This window comes from Trichosurus vulpecula, chromosome 4 (assembly GCF_011100635.1).
Source record: "Trichosurus vulpecula isolate mTriVul1 chromosome 4, mTriVul1.pri, whole genome shotgun sequence".
Taxonomy (NCBI): domain Eukaryota; kingdom Metazoa; phylum Chordata; class Mammalia; order Diprotodontia; family Phalangeridae; genus Trichosurus; species Trichosurus vulpecula.
Genome location: NC_050576.1, coordinates 96,598,002 through 96,619,749, shown reverse-complemented (window position 1 = coordinate 96,619,749; position 21,748 = coordinate 96,598,002). Strand labels below are relative to the sequence as shown.

At 36.0% G+C, this 21,748-nt stretch overlaps 1 protein-coding gene across 1 annotated transcript in view; it reads left to right on the top strand.

Moving 5' to 3' along the window:
• The window catches only part of ASPM (assembly factor for spindle microtubules), a 63,404-nt gene extending 45,193 nt beyond the window's left edge, over positions 1-18,211 (top strand). Inside the window, exons 19-27 of the mRNA XM_036758265.1 lie at positions 4,310-4,476; positions 7,392-7,551; positions 11,602-11,811; positions 13,264-13,455; positions 14,279-14,471; positions 15,880-16,034; positions 16,788-16,964; positions 17,829-17,995; positions 18,076-18,211. Of these exons, the coding sequence (XP_036614160.1) occupies positions 4,310-4,476; positions 7,392-7,551; positions 11,602-11,811; positions 13,264-13,455; positions 14,279-14,471; positions 15,880-16,034; positions 16,788-16,964; positions 17,829-17,995; positions 18,076-18,178 (1,524 nt within the window). The 3' untranslated portion in view covers positions 18,179-18,211. The remainder of the gene's footprint in view (positions 1-4,309; positions 4,477-7,391; positions 7,552-11,601; positions 11,812-13,263; positions 13,456-14,278; positions 14,472-15,879; positions 16,035-16,787; positions 16,965-17,828; positions 17,996-18,075) is intronic.
• The last annotated feature ends 3,537 nt before the right edge of the window (positions 18,212-21,748 follow it).

The following is a 21,748-nucleotide window of genomic DNA, read 5'->3' as shown; positions in this document are numbered from 1 at the left end:
ATTGAATGGTGGAGGTAATATGCAAACAACTATGTACAAAAAAGATTATACAGGATACATTGGAATTGATCTCAGAAAAAGCTTCTTCCAGAAGATCAAACTTTAGCTAAGATTTGAAGGAAGCCAGGGAAGTCAAGAGGCAGAGATAAAGAGGGAATCAGTTTTAGGTATCAGGACCAACCAGGGAAAATGCGTGTAGTTGGAAGATGGGAATATTGCGTGCCAGGAAAGGGCCAATGTCTGCATTACAAATTACGCGAAGAAGGAGAAAGATATAAAGAAACTGGAACAGTCACTTCTGGGGGAGTGGTAATCTCCCTCTCCGCCCCCCCACCCCCACCTCTCTTCCCCATTGAACAAAAATCCTTTTAACAAATAGTCATAGTACAAAAAAAATCAATTCCTGTGTTGGCCATGATCTAAATAGCCTCTCTGTCAGGAGATGGGTAGCATCCTTCATCTTTAGGCCTCTGGTATGGAGGTTTATCCATTGTGTTGATCAAAATTCTAAAATCTTTCAAAATTTTATTTTTAATGTTGTCTTTATATAAAATTCTTCTCATTTCACTTTGTGTCAGTTCTTAGAGGTCTTCTCTGAAACTATCCATTTTGTTATTTCTTATGTCTCATTAATACTACATTGCAGCTAAACACTATAAATTGTTTAGCTATTCGTCAATAGGTGTGGACCTTTTAATTTCCAATTTCGTCTACTATGGAAAAAATTACTATAAATATCTTTGGACTTAGGGGTCATTTTTTCCTTCATAGGGGTTCCGTCAAGTTCTAAACCAAGAGCCCATGATCCAAATAAACTCAAATTATATATCAGTTTAACAAAACCTTTGATTAAGTACGACAGCTCTATTTTGGCGTATAGGATTAGGTAGGTAGATGCCTCTTATGCTTAAAAATGTTCCTGTTTCCAAAATGACTTCTCTCTCTCTACTTAATCAAAACTACCCTTCCCGCATTATAGATTATCCCAGCCAACATTAGGAAGAAAGCAGTCATAGAATCATGAATTAGAGCTAGAGGGTAATTATGCCTTAGACACCATTGAATTTTTTGTCCTTGCTTTATTTATGAGAAAATGGAAGTCCAGAGAGACTTGTCTCAAGGTCATATAGCAAGTTACTGACAGTTGGGCCAGAGGCAATGGGGTTAGGATTTAAAATAACTACAGCCTAGGTTCTCTGACCCCAGTCCAATTCTCTTTTATGATAATGCACTGGTTCCCAAATGCAACCACTTCTCATTATGTTAATTTATGCTAGAGTATCAATGACTGATAGCTCATCAACCCTTATAAATGTATTTTATATTCTTCTTACCCTAAATAAATATTTGATTAAGAAGACATTTCAGTGGAATATTTAGATAGGAACTCTAATAGGTTGATGGGCCCTTCTTGAAAATGACTCGTGTGTTATCAAAGATTCTTATCAGTGATTTAAATGAAGGCACTGATGGTAGGAATAAAGATGTCAACCAGAAATTGGATAACAGGAAGAGAGGGTGGGCAAGTCATGTGACGAGAAAGAGGGATGATTTGTGAAAAGCTGGAAACATCCTCCAGATGAAGTGAAGAAGGCTTCTAGTGCATTGGGTTGAACCGCCTCCCTTCCCCTCCCAACTGTAGTAAACTTTTGGGAGATACGAACAAGCAAGCATGTATAGTTTATGATCTTCAGCACTAGAATGAACTCCTGAACTGACAAGATCTCAGATCTATTTAAAATATGGATGAAATGTTGATGGAATTTACAGATGTCATAGAGCTGGGAAGAATAACTGACACAGGATTATAGAGTCTGCATGTAAAACTGTTTCTACAAGTTAGAGCAATGGACTTAATCTTTAACAAAAACAAAATATAAAACTTTAGGCTCAAGATGGGTAAGGCATAACTAGACCATGGTTTATCTGAAAAATTACCTTTCATTTTGGTAGACTGCAAATTCATAAGTCAATATTGTCTCATGACAGTCCAAAAAAACTAATGTAATCATAGGTTGCATTAATAAAAGCAGTATCAACAGCTCTAGAGTCAGCTAGGTAACATAGTGGTTAGAGCATTAGGCTGGAATTGGGAAGACTTAAGTTCAAATCCAGCTAGACACTATTAGCTGTAGAAGCCTGGGCAAGTCACTTCACCTCTTCATGCCTCAGTTTCCTCAACTGTAAAATGGGGATAATAATAATACCTCCTGGGTTTATTTTGCGAATTAAATGAGAAAATATTTTTAAAGTGCTATGCATAGTGTTTGGCACATAGTTGGCTCTTAATAAAGGCATTGAGGGCACAATCATTCTTTGAACCACGAAGGTTTGAGTCATCCTCAACTCTTCTTTATCCCTTCTCTAGTCCCTTTATTATCTCCCTTGTATCTGCCCCCTTTTCTCCACTCACACAACTGTGAACCTCTTACTTGTGCTACTGCAGTATTTTCCTAATTCATGTCCCTGCATTCATTCTCTCCCCTCCATCCATCACATCTCTACCAGACTGATAATTAACTTAAAGCACAGATTGTACTGTTACTTGCCTGCTTAAGATGCCCCAGTAGCTCCGTATTGCCTTAGAATAAGATATAAGCTCCTCTATTTGGCATTTGAAGTCCTTCGCAATCAGGCATTGGCCTCCTTTTCCAGACTTACCCATATTACCACTCCCTTTCACAAGTTCTGTAACAGCCAAAGTGGCCTTCATTGCTTTTCCCTCTTTACAACATTCTAGTTCCTGTGGTACCTTCCCTTAGATCTCTTTAAGGACCATCTCCTATACACTGTCTATCCTTATCCCCAGCTCCAGTTACTAGTGTCTGTGCCCCCATTATTTACTCTGTATTGACTTGGAGTCAGCTGGTGGTAGAGGGGGTGGGACTCTAGGCTTGGAGTCAGGAAGACCTAAGTTTGAATTCTGTCTCAGACACTTAATAGCTGTATGACTCTGGGTAGGTCACTTAACTTCACTCAATCATGGTTTCCTTATGTTACATGAGGATAATAGCAGCATCTATCTCACAGATTTGTTGTGAGAATGAAATGAATGTGTGAATGTGTAAAGTGCTTTGATAACTTTAAAGCACTATATGTTAGCGGTTATCATTATCATTGTGATATATTTTGTAGTTACTTATCTGTACATATATTGTCTCTCACTAGAATTTAAATTTCTTAAAGCAGTAGATGGTCATTTTTGTTTTTGTATCCCTAGTGTCTAGCACTAGTACATACTTAATAAATGCTTGTTGAATCAGTGGTCAGATTGAGAAGTAGAGTGGAGGAAGGGAGGGAACAAGTATTTATTAAACTATTATGTACAAGGCATTTTTCTCAGTGTTATACTATTATTACTTCATTTGATCCTTAAAACAACTTTGGGAGGTAGGTGCTATTATTGCCCCCATTTGACAGGTGAGAAAACTGAGGCAGACAGGTGAAGTGACTTGCCCAGGGTCACACAGCTAGCTAAGCATCTGAGGCTGGATTTGAACTCAAGTATTCCAGATTCCAGGCCCAGTGCTCTCTCCATGGCACTATTTGCTGCCTCTCTCATCAGAAGAAAGCAGTAGTGCCCTAGAGCTCATGTAGTTACAGCAAGAGTGCTGGCTTTGGGAGCAGGAGGACCTGGGTTCAGCTTCTACCTCTAACACACTGTCTTTGTCGCTGAACCTCTCTGATGATCTGTACAAGGCCCTTCACAAACCTTCCAAATGTGTTGTGTAAATGTCACCATTACTCAATTCTGCATGTGTTTGAAACATTGCCTTGAGTTCTGGGCATCATATTTTAGGAAGGATATTGGCAAATATAAGAAGAGAAAGCATGATATAAGAGTGCCAGAAACCATACAATATTGGCTGAAGAAGCTGAAAATGCCTAGTGTGGAGAAATGACAAGTAGTTATGTTCAAGTATTTGAATAATTGTCATGTGGAATACTTTTTCTGTTAGCTTCAGAAAGCAAAACCATGATGTGTGGGTAGAAGTTGCAGAGATCAATTTCAATTTCACATAAGAAAAATTTCCTCATAATTAGTGTATCCAAGAGTGGAATGGATTGCTTCAGAAAGAAATGGGTTCTCACTGTCACAGGAGGTCTTCAAGGAGGGGCTAGATGACCATTCATTAGGTTTTTCTAAAGGGAATTCTGGTTCAGTTAAAAGTGGAATAGGTGACAAAGTTCTGTGTCTCATGTATTATACATGATTTATTTGCTTTATTATCATCTGTGTGTTATACTATTTTTTTTTCTTAAAATGAATTGAAAAATTGATCATATGTTTGTTCTGTTTTTTTAATAGGCTGTATGGAGGGGATATAAAGCTAGGCAGTTTTTACGTAAAGTGAGAGCCGCCCAAAAAATTCAAGCCTGTTTCAGATGCTCCAAAGCTCGCAAAGAATATCTAGCTATGAAAAAAGCTGTTCATATCATTCAGAATTTCCTCTATACAAAATTACAGAGGACCTGGTAAAGTATCATTACTCATTCATATGTGAGATTGTGTATATGTTTGGATGAGAATATTTAAGAAATAATTGACCTTCTTTTGGCCTGTTTTACCTTGATTGTTGTTTATATTCCATATTTTACCATTCCTATGCCAGAATTTTTTTTCTTCAAAGAGTAAAAATCCGATCAATTTCTGTTTCATGATAGCACTTTTTTCGTTACAAAAAAATTTTGTAAAATTCACCAAGCAGCTATCAAAATACACTCTGTATTCAGACTTGTAGGTATTAGGCTTGAAGGGTTGGGAGAGTATATAATTTAGATGAAGCCTAGAGAATGCTTCACGGATGAGGTTGCACTTGAGTTGGGATATAAAGGATGGGCAAGACTTCAAGTGGTGAGATAGGTAGTCTCTCCAGTTAGATGTTAGCTCCTTGAGGACAGGGATGACCTTTTGCCTCCTTTTGTATACCCAGCACTTAGTGCAGCGCTTGGCACATAGTAAGTACTTAATAAATATTTGTTGATTTATGAATATTCTCTCTCTCTCTCTCTCTCACACACACACACACACGCGCACACACACACCTCCCCCTTGAGCTAAATCCCATATCACTAGCTACCTATGGAACATTCCAACTTAGATGTGCTGGAGCCTGATTGTATGTAATTTACCTCCCCTTACTCCCAAGATGCAGTGAAACTGGCCTTCTCTTTGTTCCTCACACATGATAGCCTGTTTTCCATCTCCATGTCTTTGTGTTAGCCATCCCCACACTGGGAATACACTTGTTCCTCTCCTCATAGAATCCTTCTTTTATTTCAAGATGCAGTTTCAGTATCATTTTCTACTTGAAACCTTTCCTGACTACCTTGTATTTATTCTCCATATTTATTCTGTATATACTATAAATCCTTACAAGTAGGGATTATTTCATTTTTTGTATTTGTATCCCCAGTGCCTGGAAAATGGTAGGTGCTTGATAAATGCTTGTTAATTGATTCTTATACTCTTTATAAGTAAGAATTAGCTCCATAAAGTTGCTAAATTGGCATATCCTTTGGACCTCTGTTCCCCTAATGAGTTTATCTGCTCTTTTTTTTTTAAAGCTTTTACTCAACTCAATAAACATTTATTAAGTGCATACTGTGTGCCAGGCACTATGCTTTAAGTTCAGCCAGAAATGAACAATAATCATTAGATATGCTTTTCTTGAAAAATGCAAAAATATTTCACATGTATGAACATTATCTTTTGATTCAAAAGCCAAATTTGAAGAGTGTGTGTGTCTGTGTGTGTTTCTACATAGATTAAATCAACTATGATTTGGCTGCCTTCCTAAAATATTTTGTCTGTTCTTCTCACTCTGTGATGCCACCCCATTTAAAGCATCTCAGAAAGATAATAGTGCCTCCAGTTTCCAAAATCTTTCACGGAAGGAAATTTTTCTTTATATCTAAGGTAAAACCCCCACATTGCTATTTAGGCCTATTTTTTTTTTCTTTTGAACCATATTGGTGAGCACTTGAGGAGCTTATCTACTCTAAGTTTTAACTATCACTTGTATGAAAATAATTTACCGTATACATCTCTAGTTCTGACCTCTCAACTTTTTTCTTATTGTTGTTCATCCTTCATTTTTGAGGAGGACCAGTGACATCATGGAGTGCTGTCTTGACTTGTGTATGAATTAGATTTAAGTGAGACAGAGTTGCACAAAGTTGTCAGTCTCATTCTCTATTCCTGAGTCATCGACATGCAGTTACAGAACAGAAGTCAAGATGACTGGCAATTGCCCAGAATTCAGCCGATGACCTTGGTGTCTGATGCCCGACCAAGGTCTAAGGGCTCCACAGCTCCTGCTTCAGCTGCCTTCATGGTCGTTGAAACAAATTGTTCTCATCCATCCATTCTGCTGGGGAAAGAGTTCACATGTTTAGGGTAGACATCCTCTTAACTCAGCAGCAGGTTTGAAGCCCATTGGTGACCCTCACCCTGGTTTAGCCAATCTGCTTAGTGTGATCACTGCATGCGCTACAGCTTCTTGGAGTCATTGGTGGACTTTGGGTAGAGGTGGATGTGCAGCCCTGCAAAGGGCTCAGCAAGCCCTCATACCCGAGGTGCTAGATCTCCCTGAACATCTCATGCACTCATTCTAGTCTCTAGCTTCCCATAGCATGTGTTCATTAGGCTTCCTAACAATGCTTAAAACTCATCAAATTTGTATCTTCTTTTCCAAACTAGCAGTCTTTCTCCATTTGCCTATTATTGTTATGCCATCGCATCTATGATCTCAGAATTATCTTTGACTTCCTTCACTTTCCAGTTTCATGTAAAGCCTATTTTTTCCTTTGAAATATTTCCCACATCTTTGATCTTTACTTCCTAATTTCTTTAGCTACTTGCTTTGTCCAGTCTCTCATTATTGGATCCCTACAGCAATTTCTTTGGTGGACTCCCTACCTGTCAGCACTCCTTTCTTCATTCAGTCCAATCTATCCATAGCTGCCAAAATCATAGTATTTCTTGTATGCTATTTTATCGGATCATTAATGTCAGAAATCTATAATGTTCCTTAGCTGAAGTGCTCTCTTGCTTTCTCTTTATCTGGTTCAAGATTTATTTTCTGTAAGAGGTTTCCCCTATTAACCTTCCCAAACTGTTATTCCCCTGATCTATACTCCTCTCAGCACTATATATAATTTAGGTACCATGTTAGTTTTAATTTTCTTTTATTCTCTACTTACTTCTTTGTATTTGCCTACTCCACCCAATTCCATTGTAGGCTTCTGGAGAGATCACATTTTCTCCTTTTTAAATTCCCCATAGTCATACTGTGCTGTCCATATAGCAGGCCCTTATTAAGAAGTACTAGCCAAATGGCTGAAGTTCGCTTTGAGGAGGAATTAACAGTCACTGTGGCTTATTTTAGGTTTTTGAACATTAGACTTTCAACAATTACTATTCAGAGAAGGTGGAGAGCTACTGTTGTTGCAAAGAGGGCTCGTGAACGCTTCCTATGTATGAGAGAAGCTACAATCAAAATTCAGTCAGCTTATAGAGGACATTGTGTTAGAAATCAGATGATAAAAGTAAGTATTAAATGTAAGTCTGTGCTTTAATTTTCATACATCTGAAATTCAACTTAAAATTTCTTTTTTTTTTGGTGATCATTTTCTTTATTTGATATTTTTCACTTTTCAGCATTGATTTCCACAAGATTTTGAGTTACAAATTTTCTCCCCATTTCTACCCTCACCCCACTCCAAGATGGCATATATTCTGATTGCCCCATACCCCAGTCAGCCTTCTCTTCTATCACCACCCCCCCTCCTTCCACTCTCCCCATCCCTTTTCCCCTTATTTCTCGTAGGGCAAGATAGATTGCTATGCCCCATTGCCTATATATCTTATTTTCCTGTTGCATGCAAAAACAACCTTTTGGGGGGGGGGGCAGCATCTGCTTTTAACACTTTGAGTTCCGTATTCTCTCCCCTCCTCCCTCCCCACTCACTCTCCCTAAGAAGGCAAGCAATTCAACATGGGCCACACATGTATCATTATTCAAAACACTCCCAGAAGTAGTCATGTTGTGAAAGACTGACTATATTTCCCTCCCTCCTATCCTGTCCCCCTTATTCAATTTTCTCCCTTGACCCTGTCCCTTTTCAAAAGTGTTTGCTTTTGATTACTTCTTCCCCCTATCTGCCCTCCCTTCTATTGTCCACCTTTTTTATCCCCTTCCCCCTACTTTCATGTGGGGTAAGATACCCAATTGAGTGGGTATGGTATTCCCTCCTCGAGTCAAATCCAATGAGAGCAAGATTCACTCATACCCCCACACCTACCCCCTCTTCCCTTTCAACAGAGCTACTTTTTTTGCCACTTCTGTGTGAGGTAATTTACCCCATTCTATCTCTCCCTTTCTCCCTCTCTCAATATATTCCTCTCTCATCCCTTAATTTGATTTTTTTTTAGGTATCATCCCTTCCTATTCAACTCACCCTGTGCCCTCCACATATGCGTGTGTATATATATATATATATATATGTATATACACACACATATGTATATACATGTATATATGTATATTCCCTTCAGCTACCCTAATACTGAGATCTCATGAATTACACACATCATCTTTCCTTGTAGGAATGCAAACAAAACAGTTCAACTTTAGAAAGTCCCTTATGATTTCTCTTTCTTGTTTACCTTTTCATGCTTCTCTTGATTCTTGTGTTTGAAAGTCAGATTTTCTATTCAGCTCTGGTGTTTTCACTGAGAAAGCTTGAAAGTCCTCTATTTTATTGAAAATCCATATTTTGCCTTGGAGCATTATACTCAGTTTTACTGGGTAGGTGATTCTTGGTTTTAATCCTAGCTCCATTGACCTCTGGATATCATACTCCAAGCCCTTCGATCCCTCAGTGTTGAAGCTGCTAGATTGTGTTTATCCTGATTGTGTTTCCACAATACTCAAATTGTTTCTTTCTGTCTGCTTGCAGTATTTTCTCCTTGATCTGGGAGCTCTGGCATTTGGTGACAATATTCCTAGGAGTTTTCTTTTTGGGATCTTTTTGAGGAGGCGATCTGTGGATTCTTTCAATTTCTATTTTACCCTGTGGCTCTAGAATATCAGGGCAGTTCTCCTTGATAATTTCTTGAAAGATGATATCTAGGCTCTTTTTTTGATCATGGCTTTCAGGTAGTCCAATAATTTTTGAATTATTTCTCTTGGATCTATTTTCCAGGTCAGTGGTTTTTCCAATGAGATATTTCACATTGTCTTCCATTTTTTCATTCCTTTGGTTCTGTTTTATAATATCTTGATTTCTCATAAAGTCACTAGCTTCCACTTGCTTCAGTCTAATTTTTAAGGTAGTATTTTCTTCAGTGGTCTTTTGGACCTCCTTTTCCATTTGGCTAATTCTGCCTTTCAAGGCATTCTTCTCATTGGCTTTTTGGAGCTCTTTTGCCGTTTGAGTTAGTCTATTTTTTAAGGTGTTATTTTTCTTCATTATTTTTTTGGGTCTCCTTTAGCAAGTCATTGACTTGTTTTTCATGCTTTTCTTGCATCATTCTCTTTTCTCTTCCCAGTTTTTCCTCTACTTCTCTAACTTGCTTTTCCAAATCCTTTTTGAGCTCTTCCATGGCCTGAGACCAGTTCATGTTTTTCTTGGAGGCTTTTGATGTAGGCTCTTTGCCTTTGCTGACTTCTTCTGGCCGTATGTTTCGGTCTTCTTTGTCACCAAAGAAAGATTCCAAAGTCTGAGACTGAATCTGGGTCCATTTTTGCTGCCTGTTCATGTTCCCAGCCAACTACTTGACCCTCGAGCTTTTTCTCAGGGTAAGACTGCTTGTAGAATAAAGGGTATTTTGTCCCTTTGTTCTATGTTATCTATGTACTTTGTACCTTGTGCTGCTGTTTTCAGAGCTACTTCTACACAGCAAGCTCTGCTACACCAGTGCTCCTCCTCCCCAAGAACCGCCAACCCAGACCGTGACTCAGAACCACACAGGCTCTGCACTCCCACTCTGATCCGTGGCATAATTCCTCCCACCTGGTGGGCCTGGGGCCAGAAGCAACTGCAGCTGGAAGCAGCCCCAGAGCTGCATCACTTCCGTGCCCCCAGGGCTGGGGCTGACCGAGCACTCCTTTCATTCCTTTCTAGCTGTTCTACCCAGTAACCTTCTCTGTTGTCTTTGGAGTTTGTGGGTTGGGAAGACTGGTAACTGCCACAGCTCAATGATTCAGGGCTCTGTGGCCTGTTCCGCCTGGCTCTCCTGGTCTGGTTGGTCCTGTTTCAGTTCATGCTGGGCTCTGCTCCATTCTGCTCCCAGCTCTGTGTGATAGACCCTTCCCCATGACCATCCAGGCTTTCCTGGGCTGGAGCTCTGCTTCCTTCTGTTATTTCGTGGGTTCTGCAGCTCTAGAATTTGTTCAGAGCCATTTTTTATAGGTGTTTGGTGGGGCTTGGAGGGGGAACTCACGAAAGTCCCTGCTTTCCAGCTGCCATCTTGGCTCCACCCCTCTAAAATTTTTCTTTATACACAGAACCACCATTTATATAAATGTAGTTGTCTTGAGAGACATGCTTATATTATTTATAGGATTCCAAAATTCAGAAATGGCTCACTAGAACCTAGGCTTACAGTTATTTCTGGAATCAGTCAACATTTGTTTTAGAAGAGCAAATAATAGATCAGACGTGTATAGGTCAGATACTAAAGGTACACAAGTAAATTACCATTACAAAACATAACAAATGTATTTCCATAGTCAATGGTCTGATTATTTCATTATCAGATTATTTGTTTAAAAATAATTAAAAAAATTATTTCTTTAGACATAACATTTTTCAACAAATACCGAAGTAATTTCTCCCCTTACAAAGTATAATGCTTCAGAAGTTAATTAGTTGAAAGAATTAAAAGATGCTGTTCCACTTATTTTAAGTAATAGTTAATAAAACAAAATTGCAGTCCTATAAGGATAGTAACTTGCTCAACCAATTTCATTATGTTGTTCCTGTCACTTTTGTAATTTCTTGAGAAGATGTTCCTGTACTATTCACTTTGAAGAACTACATTTTTAAAAAAATTAGCAGAAATTGACTTGATTTCTAGAATTTTATCTGTACTGCCATATAAGATCAGAAAGAATCTGAGGTATTGGAAAACTGGGCAGTTGCTCAACATACTGTGATCAGAATTGGTTTCTCATAGCTGATTACGGGCTATTCTAGTCTTTTCTCTTTAGCAGTCCTAGTCAAGTTTGTCTTTAGCAGTCCTAGTCAGTGTTTTTCACATATATATGTTTGAGCTCATTCCCTCTGCTTTCCTCTCAAACCCCCTTCCTTATATTAGTGTAAGGATGATGAGAGAAAGAATAGTTGAGTGCCGGGTCACCCTGTAATTCTTTTGTCCTAAACTATTGATTCTGAACCATTCTTAGTTTTTAACACGGACATGGTTGAAAACAAGAGTGCTGTTACTTTCCATAGATAAAAATAAATGTTACTCTTATGTAACAGCTCTAAGATTTCTTTTTTGTCTTTTTAATTTTAATAACTTACTGAGGTTGAAAATCTCCAGCTATACTGACATCTGCCTATAATAATATCGTTATTTGCCTAATGTAGAAACACAAAGCAGCCTGTTTGGTCCAGGCAGTTTATCGAGGCTATAAAAGAAGACAGAATTTTGTTCAGCTGAAATCTGCCTCCGTGATCCTACAAAGACATTTTCGAGCTAGGAAGGCTGGAAAATGTGAAAGAATAAAATACATAAGAATGAAAAAAGCTGTCCTCATGTTACAAGCTCTTGTTCGTGGTTGGTTAGTGAGGAAGAAGGTAAGTATTTTAAGATAAAATATTCCACTGATGTAAAATAATTTTTAGTAAATGTTGAATTATTTAATATACCTGTAGCTATCAATTTCTCCCATATCACTCAGAGCAGTGTTAAACGCGCACACACACACTTCCTCTTTCTGTTGCAGGAAGTCTTAACACTCAGAAAGGAAACCAAGGAAATGGGTGCATGGCATTTATGTAGCTTGTTGACAGCCAGCCCCTATCAACAACAAACAGGTCTTTGGATTTCTACCTATATAGATGTTGTGAGATTGCTCTCATTCATTTCAAAAATAACTTCGTTGGGAGTCCAGTAATATTGACCACACACTTCCTCTTTCTGTTGCAGGAAGTCTTAACACTCAGAAAGGAAACCAAGGAAATGGGTGCATGGCATTTATGTAGCTTGTTGACAGCCAGCCCCTATCAACAACAAACAGGTCTTTGGATTTCTACCTATATAGATGTTGTGAGATTGCTCTCATTCATTTCAAAAATAACTTCGTTGGGAGTCCAGTAATATTGACCTTCAATTTATGAACCACTTCCCTGGGAAAGGAATAATTACTTGAGAAAATATTAATTAGAAGCCATTTTCATTTCAGACTAAGGGGAAAAGAAATCATAGGCCCCACAGGACTACAAGGTAGTATATGGTATAATCAGAATATCAAACTGTTCTTCGTAGGAAATTATAGGGCTTAAAAGATTGATACTATTCAATTAGAATTTTTAAAATTAAGTGCTGTATATTCATATTAAAATTCTTAGAGGTATTATTCTGTTACATGTGAGCATACTACCAGAAATATTTCACAATCGGTATATAAACATCTGATTAGAATAATGTTTTTTTCCCCATTCTTGCATGTAAATTAAATTTATGAACTAAGTGATTAATTTTGTTTAATTCCCAAACCAGTTGATTTCTTGTTATTTTGGCATAACTGATTCTAAATTGAAGCAATATAGAAAACAAAAAGCAAAGCATGAATTAATTTTCAAAATATATTCATACTTTTCTAGATTTTACAGTAGAAAGCCCAAAATAAGATACTTTGCTTTTCAGCTACAGCATATTATTTCTGCTTTTAAAATTCAGAAAGCATACAAGCTTCATGCAGCATTAAAAGGAGCTGGAAAGAATATCAGTTAAGTCATTTATATCCATGTTAATTTTCATGTGAAAGAGAAATTATATAATTTGTTTAGTTTTTCTTTTAAAGTCAATCAGCATTTAAATATTTCCAAAGGCTGATGCTGAGACAGTAAAATCTTTAATGTTTTTCTATCAATGTAATGATCAGGAGCATAACTTAATGTTGTTTAGATACATATATGTGTATGTGTGTGTATGTGTGTAAGATTGTATGTTCATGTATACATTTGAACATGTATTTGAACACATGTATGTGTGTTCAAAATTTTGTTTTTTATAATGTAAAACAGAGATGCTTCCAAGTAAGAATACAACACAAGATACATATTGAAAATTGTCAGAATATAGTAAAAGGGCAGGAAGCAACTCAAGAGTATTGCATTCAAAGAAATAGAGCTGCAGCAGTGATTCAGAGAGCAACACGTAATTTCCTCTTCCGAAGACGAGAAGAAAAACTTAAAAATGGAATTTGTAAAATTCAGGTAACTGCAGATTGTGTTTTTGTTTTAGTTGAAGATACTTCAAATTTCTTTTACCTCTGAAATTTTAAAAACATGCATCAGAATAACACAATTGAAAGATTAAACAGTCTTTTGAAAAATGAAAATCTATTTCCATACCTCTAACTGGGTGGTAGGTAGCACTTAGGAATTTAAATGAGCAAAGGAATTTCTAAAAACATTATACATTTTAAAATTTAGTTTAGTTTAGTTTTACTTATTTTTAAGAGTGTATCTTCCTTATTTCTCCTACCCTGGAAGTGTGAGTGCTTCTCAGAGGCCTGATTAAGTTACTGAATAGATCAGGGGTTTTGACCTGCTCTGTTCTGCCTGGGCCTATCCTCCCCAACTTAGACAACCTGATGATTCCCATTCGCAGAGGTTCATCATATTAATTTCAAATTTAGGGTAGACATCCAGTCAGCATAGCCCACTTCAGTTCAGGATTCTGAGCTCAAGAAACCTATTGGCCTCAGCCTCTCAGTAGTGAGGATTACAGGCATGTGCTACTATGCTTGGCAACATTCCTGAATTATACTCTCACAGCGTAGCCCCTATCCGTTAAAGTAATTGAACTTCTCATTTCCAATAGACAGGATTATTAAATGGATTATTTTTAGTAACATGATTTTAATACTGACTGTAGACTAAATTGAGATCTTAGTGTAAGGGTGAGTTGACAAGCATTTTCCTGATTCACTGTATTTCCTTTTTGTGAGTATGTGTCCAGATGTAAGCTTTTATCTTGGGAAAAACAATTTGAGAATGTTAATCTTTTTCTCCCCCTACCTCAAATCTCTTTAAGGCATTATGGAGGGGATATTCATGGAGGAAGAAAAATGACTTTTCAGAGATTAAAGCCATCCGACTAAGCCTGCAAGAAGTAAATAGAAAGAGCCGAGAAGAAAATAAACTGTATAAAAGAACTGCACTGGCAATTCATTACCTTTTAAAATACAAACATCTATCATACATTCTTGAAGCCTTAAAGCATCTAGGTTAATTATCATTTTTTGTTTTTGTATTAGATAATGCATTATAGCGATGTTTCTCTCTTATGGCTAAGTAGCCATTTTCTCTCAAGAAATGTTTGCAGAATTTCAAAGTTGGGAAGTCCTCCAAAGCAGTATAATCCAGCCTCTCTGAAGAAGGGATTCTATTCAGCCGTCATTATCATCACCATCGTCATCATTGCTAACATTTATAAAGCATCTACTATGTGCTGGGCGAAGTGCTTTACAAATATTATCTCCTTTGGTCTATGAAAACTTGGCTGACTGACCGGTGGTCTTATAGCCCTCCTGGAGGACCTCCAATGAGAAGGAACCTACCACCTCCTCAGATGGCCCACACCCCTTCTATATAACTCTAACTGATAGGAAGTTTTTCCTTAGATTAAAATAATACTTACCTCTCACCCATATTTCTTAGTTTAGCCTTCTGTGGCCGAGCAGAACAATTTGAATCCCTTTTTCCACATAACTCTTCAAGCACTGGATGTCAGCTATCATTTACTGCCATTTTCTCTAGGTTAAACCATTCCTAATTCCTTCAGCCACTTGTCAGATATCATGATATCAGTCCTTCATGTGAATATCCTGGTTGTTTTCTTTTGGATACTTTTCATCTTGCTTTTATAACAGTGCCCAGCAGTGAACACAAATCTCCAGGTGTGAGCTGACCAGGGTGGAGTACATAGTACCATTATCCCTTTCCTACTCTAGTGAAGCGTAAGATTGAATTAGTCTTTTTTGGGAGGGTGGGATATGAAAGTGGGGGGTTTCTATATCACACAGTTTTCTCATTGACATTATAGTGCTTTTTTTTCCCCAAGCAAAGTGCTATCTAGACACATCTGCACCATTTTATGTAGCATCTGCCCCCGGAGTTGTTGTAAGGGTCAAAAGAAATAATATTGTAAAGTACTTGGCATATTTATTGTCTGGCACCTAGTAGGCAGGCACTAAATAATTGCTTATTTCTTTCCTTTCTTCTTGTACTTAGGAAGTTGATTCTTTTGAAGTGGAAGTACTTCTGCTTTTGGCATTGAGTGTTATAATACTTATATTTATATAGCACTCTAAAGTTTATATAACATTTCCTCAGAATAATCCCATGAAGGAAGCAATGGAAATATTATTGTCTCCATTAAAAATGCACATGAGGTAACTGAGGTACAAAGAGTTTAATTGACATGTGCATGATCACGGTTTGAATTTAATTTTTAAAGCCCATATCTTCTGACTTGCTATAAATAATCTACTATAATAAAAACTACTATAATAAAAACGTGCTAGCTATATTTTTCTAGTATATAGTGTTAGAAAATCTCAGTGTTTCAGTAATTTTTAATGTGATTTTCTTGTATTCTACTTTAAATACAAATGTATTCTATTTCCTTTTTAGAGGTTGTTACCAGGTTGTCCCCTCTTTGCTGTGAAAATATTGCTCAGAGTGGAGCAATTGCCAAAATATTTGTTTTGATTCTAAGCTGCAACCGTAGCATCCCCTGTATGGAAGTCATCACATATGCGGTGCAAGTTTTACTTAATATTGCTAAGGTACTTTTATTTTACATTCTGTTAGTGAAATGTTTCTAAGTTGCGTAATCTATCTGTTGATTAAAGGTACTTTTGTTTGTTTGCTTTTTGGCATTTTTCTCAGATATCCTTAAAACATTTCAATGGAACTTAAATTTCATCCCTAAAAGTAACTAATTTTGCTTAAGGTTTTTAGAAAATGCTTTCCTTGTTTTGGCCTAAATTTGAGCATTTCTTTGCTTAAGAATCTTAAAAGAAAAGGGGTGTGGGTGTGTGTGTGTGTGTGTGTGTGTGGGTGTGTGTGTGTGTGTGTGTTTTCCATTTTGGGTAGGACTAGATTTGTAAATTATATTAAAAATAAGATGTTCATGCCTCATAAATCATGCTGACCTGAATACCACAGCACAAAAAGCCTAAAAATTGCTAACTCGTAACATGAAAAATGTATTAAATATTATATTTTATATTAAAAGTGTATTATAGTCTTACAGATAAATAACAAAACTTATATATTTTTTCTTTTTAAAGCTAATACTTCCTCAGGTAGTACTTCTGGTCGAAGGCAATATCGTTTTTTTGAAAATTTCTCTCAAAGTACAAAATATTCTTTGCTTTAAAAGCTTGTTCGTTGTTACTTCCAAGTTCTTATTTCCACATATTTTTTAGCATTTCATTTTTTTTATCTTAAAGTCTGATAATTTCTTTTACTTGACTTAATGTAAATATTTCTGAAGTTGACTAATGTGACTCCTAATGCCTTTTACTTTCTTCAAGTATGAAAAAACAGCTCCAGCAGTTTACGAGGTAGAAAATTGCATAGACACATTATTGGAGCTTTTGCAAACATATCGAGAAAAATCTGGTGACAAAGTTGCAGACAAAGGTGGAAGTATTTTCACCAAGACATGTTGCTTGTTGGCTATTTTGTTGAAGACCTCCAGGCGGGCTTCTGTAAGTCTTGTCCGTTTCCCCTACTAACATATGTGTTTCCTGGGTATTTTTGCTTGTTTGTTTTTGGGGTTTCTTTTGAATATTTAAAAAAAAATTCAATAAGCATCTCCTGAGTGACTAGTCTTCTGTAAGGAATTATACTACAAACTTGGGTTTTAGATGTGAAAAAAATGACATTACAGCCCTTACAGAGTTTATATCCTACTAGTTGGATATATCCCCGATAAGTATAATAAAAGGAAAGCTGTGACCTTATCACTCACCTGATCAAAAATCTCCGTTGGCTCCCAGTTTTGTAAAAATAAAATAAAAACTTCTTGGTTTGACATTGGAAAACCTTTATACTATGATGCCAACCTACTTTTGCAGGTTTATCACACATGTAATATTTCTTATATTCTATATTCCAGCCAAAGACAATGTAAAAGATTTCTTGCACATGTGTCAAACTTCCCTTCAGTTTATTATTAGTGATAAGACCACTATCTAAAAAGGTTACTTCTGAAACATAGGTTAAGCTAGTTTTACCCTGAAGAATGACAGTTCTGTCCCTGGGATTTGATAGCCTCTGGCCTTGTTTATCTGGCTTCCTGATCCCATAAGGCTTATGAATGTAGAATCAAGGCTCTTCAGGTAGAATGCTGAGATGACTCAAGTTACTACACCTTGCCCTACTAATCTGACACATTTTCCATATGTAAACAAGTAAGTTCATCATTATTGAATATCCTTTCAATGCTGTGGCTGAGTAAATCAATCTCCTTTTGTTAACTGGTGAATGACCTGTGAAGAATGTTGCAGAATATATCAATTTATTACCATTTCATTTTTAATCAATTTAAATTTTGTTTGCTAACTTTTTAGGATATCCGAAGCAGACCTAAAGTTGTTAACCGAATTTGTAGTCTCTATAAACTTACAGCACGTAAGCATAAAATATGTACTGAAAGGATAATCACTAAACAAAAGATGAATCCCACAAATGGACACTTTATTCCACCAACACCTATAAGAACAAAAGTAGTTTCAAGGTAAGAATTTAAGCTTGATCTGAATTTTACTACCTTTGATGATATTTCTTTTTTAATACCTGATTCTCATTTCCTCACAGATTGAAGCCAGATTGGGTTTTAAGAAAAGATAATATGCAAGAAATTGTGAATCCTCTGCAAGCTATTCAGATGGTGATGGATACACTTGGTATTCCTTATTAATAAATCTGTAAAAACAAATTTTTTTTCTAACTGTACAGTGAGGAGAAATCTTAAAGCTTTTTGGCTTTCTTCTGTATATAGCTTTAAAAATCTGACTTTTATATTAAAATTAGAAAAATTGATATACAACAGCTGAGAACCATGAGTTATTTTACTTCATTTGATATAATGTTGTTAAAAGAATGTAATGTCAAGTTAGTATTGCACAGTAATAAATCATAATTGGTGATTTTACAATAGCATGTTCTGTCTTGTCTCTACTCTCAAAGTACAATACTAATGTGAATTTAACAGTATCTTAGGAATGGGGGTAAAGTATATTCTCCCCATTTCATAGGCAATTACAGACACATTCATTTTCCGAATCTGGTTAGTGTAATAAGTGAAGAAAGAAGAGCAATGATAATGATCTTTCTGAGTGTATGTACATTCCCATACTACTCTTATCTATAGTTCCCTTCAGTGTGTGTGCTAAAGAACCTTTATTGCTTGCTAATGATGTCCCAAGCTGAGTCCATACCATTTAGCAGAGTTTTGGATATGTGCCTTTAAGAGCATCCACTTTTTTATTCGCTTTTTTTTAGTCTTTGCTAGCAGAACTTCTGGATTCTTCTGCTCAACCAATAGAGCCTTCAGAAAAAGATAGTCAAGATCTGTTAGCTTGCCCATTATGTTATCTAAAATTTTTTTTTGATATATTCATATTCTCATGACTATTTCTATTTTCCTGCAACTCTGTCAGCATCGGCCACCCCCCACCTGGGCCCCTTTTTATTTTCACTACCACATGTTGGATGTGAGATGGAATCTCAGTTAATTTGCATTTCTCTGATTATTAGTGATTTTGAGTATTTTTTATATGATTCTTGCTAGCATGGATTTTTTTCCTTTGAAAACTGTTAACATTTTTTCACCATTTGGTTATTAATTGGGAAATGCCTCTTATTCTTGTACCTTTGAATCACTTCCTTTTATGTCTGGGAAATGAGAACTTTATCAAGGAAACTTACTTTGAAGATTTTCTCCCCTCTCACCCTACCCTTAACTATTTATCTTCTACTCCTAGCTTCATTGTTTTTATTTGTGTAAATTTTTAAAAATTATGTGTAATAAAAAATTGGCCACTTAACCTTGTGTGATTCTCTCTGCCCTTCGATAGATCGTGAACTCTTCCCCTGTACAAAGATCTAAAAGTTAATTTCTTAGTTGAATCTCCATTTTGTTTATGATATAACCTTTCATACTAAGTCATGTATCCATTTGTTACTATTCTTTGGTATATGGTGTCCTAAACCTAGTATCTGCCAGATTGCTGTCCAGTTTTCCTGGCAGTTTTTGTCATTTAGTAAGGTCTTCCCTTAATATTAGAGATATTTGTTTTGCCAAACCCTAGGCTACAAGATTTATTTGTTTATGTATAATATATGACTAATTTGTTTCACTGATCAATCTCTCTATTTCTTAACCAGTGCCAAATTGTTTAAAAGATTATTGTTTTGTGATATAGCTTGAAATCTGGTACTTGTTGTTTGTCCTTTGTTCTTGAAGAGGATCAATGTCACATAGCTAATAAGTGTTGTGTCTGAAGAAGATCTGATTCTAATAAACTATTTTATTGGATGAATTTCGTTATTATTTTTTCCATCATTGTAAAGTAACCTTTTAATAGTTTGACTGGCTTGGCATTGGATTGCTATATTTATTCTATTGGCTCTACCTCCCTGTAAGTAATTAACATTTCTCCATTTACTTAGATCTATATTTCTATAAAGAATGTTTCATAGGGTCAGCTAGGTGGCAGAGTGGATAGAGCACCGGTCCTGGAGTCAGGAGGACTGAGTTCAAATGTGGTCTCAGACACAACACTTATTAGCTGTGTGACCCTGGGCAAGTCATTTAACCCCAATTGCCTTGTGCCCCCCCACCCCAAAGAATGTTTCATAATTGGTAGTCATATAGTTTCTATGTGAATTGGTAAGTTGCCTTCCAAGTATTTTATACATTTTATAATTATTTTAAATGAATAATTAGCATTTGTTGAAGTACAGCACTCATTTATGCTCAATATCCTAAAGAGTTTGGCATGGACTGTTTTTAAATATGATTTTAACAAATTATCTAAAACCAATAGCTAACAGTGTTACAATGGTATACCACTATAGCTTTTCTAATAAATAAGTATAGGAATAAAGTAAAGATGCCATCTCTCTTCATTATTACCTGATACAGTTCTAGAAAGTCAAGCCATAGCAATATGATAATTAAAAGAAATTAAAGCTGTAAACATTGGAAAAGGAATATGGAATTATCTCCATTTGATAAAAAAAAATTATACTTAAAAATTCCCAGAAAATTGGCAAAGAAAATAACTGAGACCAATAACTGAGATAGTATAATAACAGCATACAAAATAAACCCACAAAATCACTAATATTTCTAAATTGCAAAAAAAAATTTCAGGAAGAAATCATAGTTAAATACCATTCAAAAAAACTACACAATATATATCCATAAAATATGAGAATCAATCCACCGAGGCACACTTACAATATGTATAATTAAAACCATTTCAAAAAAATAAAGAATGACTTAAATCAAGGCATATTCCTTAAATGAGGGATTTTTGTGGTTTTGGGCTGTACCAATATAATAAAAATGATGATGCTACCCAAATGACCTTACAGATTTTGTACTGTACCAAAGTTCCAAGGAGCTGACAAAATTCATTTGGTAGAACAATGTCAAGAAAGTAATGACAAAAAGGAATTAAAGTGAATAGAACTTTTGGCTCTCAAATTGTATAATTTGTTACTGTGTAAAAAATTGAAAAGTTGATAAATGGATCATCCTAGACAAGGGAAAATTGGATACCATCAAACTCCACAACACATTATTTAATAAACCCAAGAACTTAAATTAGTTGGGAAGACTGATCTCCTTTCTTAACAAAATTGCTGGAAAAAATGGAAAGCATTTAAATTATGCCAATATTTTACACCTTATACTGTTAACGCGATCAAAATAGATGACCGGAACATAAAAATTATACCATGGGAACCTAAAAGAACAGGATAAAACACCATTCACAGCTGTGCCTAGGGACAAGAATTTTTAACTAAATAAGGAGTGGAAGCAATCACAAAAGAGTAGAAACAAGTAAGTTCACATGAAAAGCTTTTGTATGGATAAAATTAATGCGTAGATATTAAAAATGGAAGCTTTCAATTGGGTAAAAATATCTTCAGCTTATGTCTCTGATCCAAGACATGTAGGAAATGAATACAAATATATAAGACCAAATTGCCAACGCATATGAACAGATATTGAAACAAGAATTCAAACTATAAATGACTACATGTTTCAAAATCACCAATAATATGAGAAATGCAAGTAAAAAGAAAACAACAACAAATAAACCCTGAGGTTTTTTTTTTATCTGTTACTCTACAAATTGCAAAAAATGGGAGTCAGTGTTAGAAGGGTGACAGCTACACTAATTCACTGTTGCTAGAGCTGTGAATTGGTGCAACTGTTCTACAAATAATTTAGAATTATATTAAGACAGTAGCT